The 591-nt window shown below is 58.5% G+C and overlaps 1 protein-coding gene across 1 annotated transcript in view; it reads right to left on the bottom strand.

Moving 5' to 3' along the window:
- EMH_0023720 (uncharacterized protein) overlaps positions 1-591 on the bottom strand; it is a gene marked incomplete at both ends in the record, with an annotated part of 4,620 nt that overhangs the window by 3,367 nt on the left and 662 nt on the right. The window contains one exon of the mRNA XM_013502186.1: positions 50-591. Within this exon, the coding sequence (XP_013357640.1) occupies positions 50-591 (542 nt within the window). The remainder of the gene's footprint in view (positions 1-49) is intronic.

Below are 591 nucleotides of genomic sequence, written 5' to 3'. Positions count from 1 at the left end.
TATGCTGCAGGGGTTACTCCCTGGCTCCCCCTTCTGCCAGCACGCTCACTTGCTGCTGCTGCTGCTGCTGCTGCTTCTGCTGCTGCTGCTGCTGCTGCTGCTGTTGCTCCTGCTGCTGCTGCTGCTGCTGCGTCTTTTGGGGTTTTCGTGCTGCTGCTCTGTTGCTGCTTCACAACAGAAGCACCGAGAGGATCCCAAGACTGCTTCCTCCGCTGCTGCTGCTGCTGCTGCTGTTGCTGCTGCTGCTGCTGCTGCTGCAGCAACGACGGTGGAGTGGCTGCATGCCCTATGCGTGCTTCTTCTGCTGCTGCTGCTGCATTTGCTGCTGCTGCTGCTGCTGCTGCGGGCGTTGCTGATGAAGCAGCAGTTGACTGCCTGAGGTATTTTTGCTGCTGCTGCTGCTGCGGCAGCTGTTGTTCTTCCTGCTGCAGCTGCTGCTGCAGCTGCTGCAGCATCTGCTGCCGCTGCTTTTGTGCTTCTAAGAAAGACTGGAGAGAGAGCTCATCGTCTTCTGCGTCTTCATCATATTGGTCTTCATCGTGCTGCTGCTGCTGCTGCTGCTGCTGCTGCTGCTGCTGTTGCTGCTGCTGT

This window comes from Eimeria mitis, genomic scaffold (assembly GCF_000499745.2).
Source record: "Eimeria mitis Houghton genomic scaffold, Emh_scaff846, whole genome shotgun sequence".
In the NCBI taxonomy this organism is placed as follows: Eukaryota; Apicomplexa; class Conoidasida; order Eucoccidiorida; family Eimeriidae; genus Eimeria; species Eimeria mitis.
This window is presented reverse-complemented; position numbering and strand designations above follow the sequence as displayed.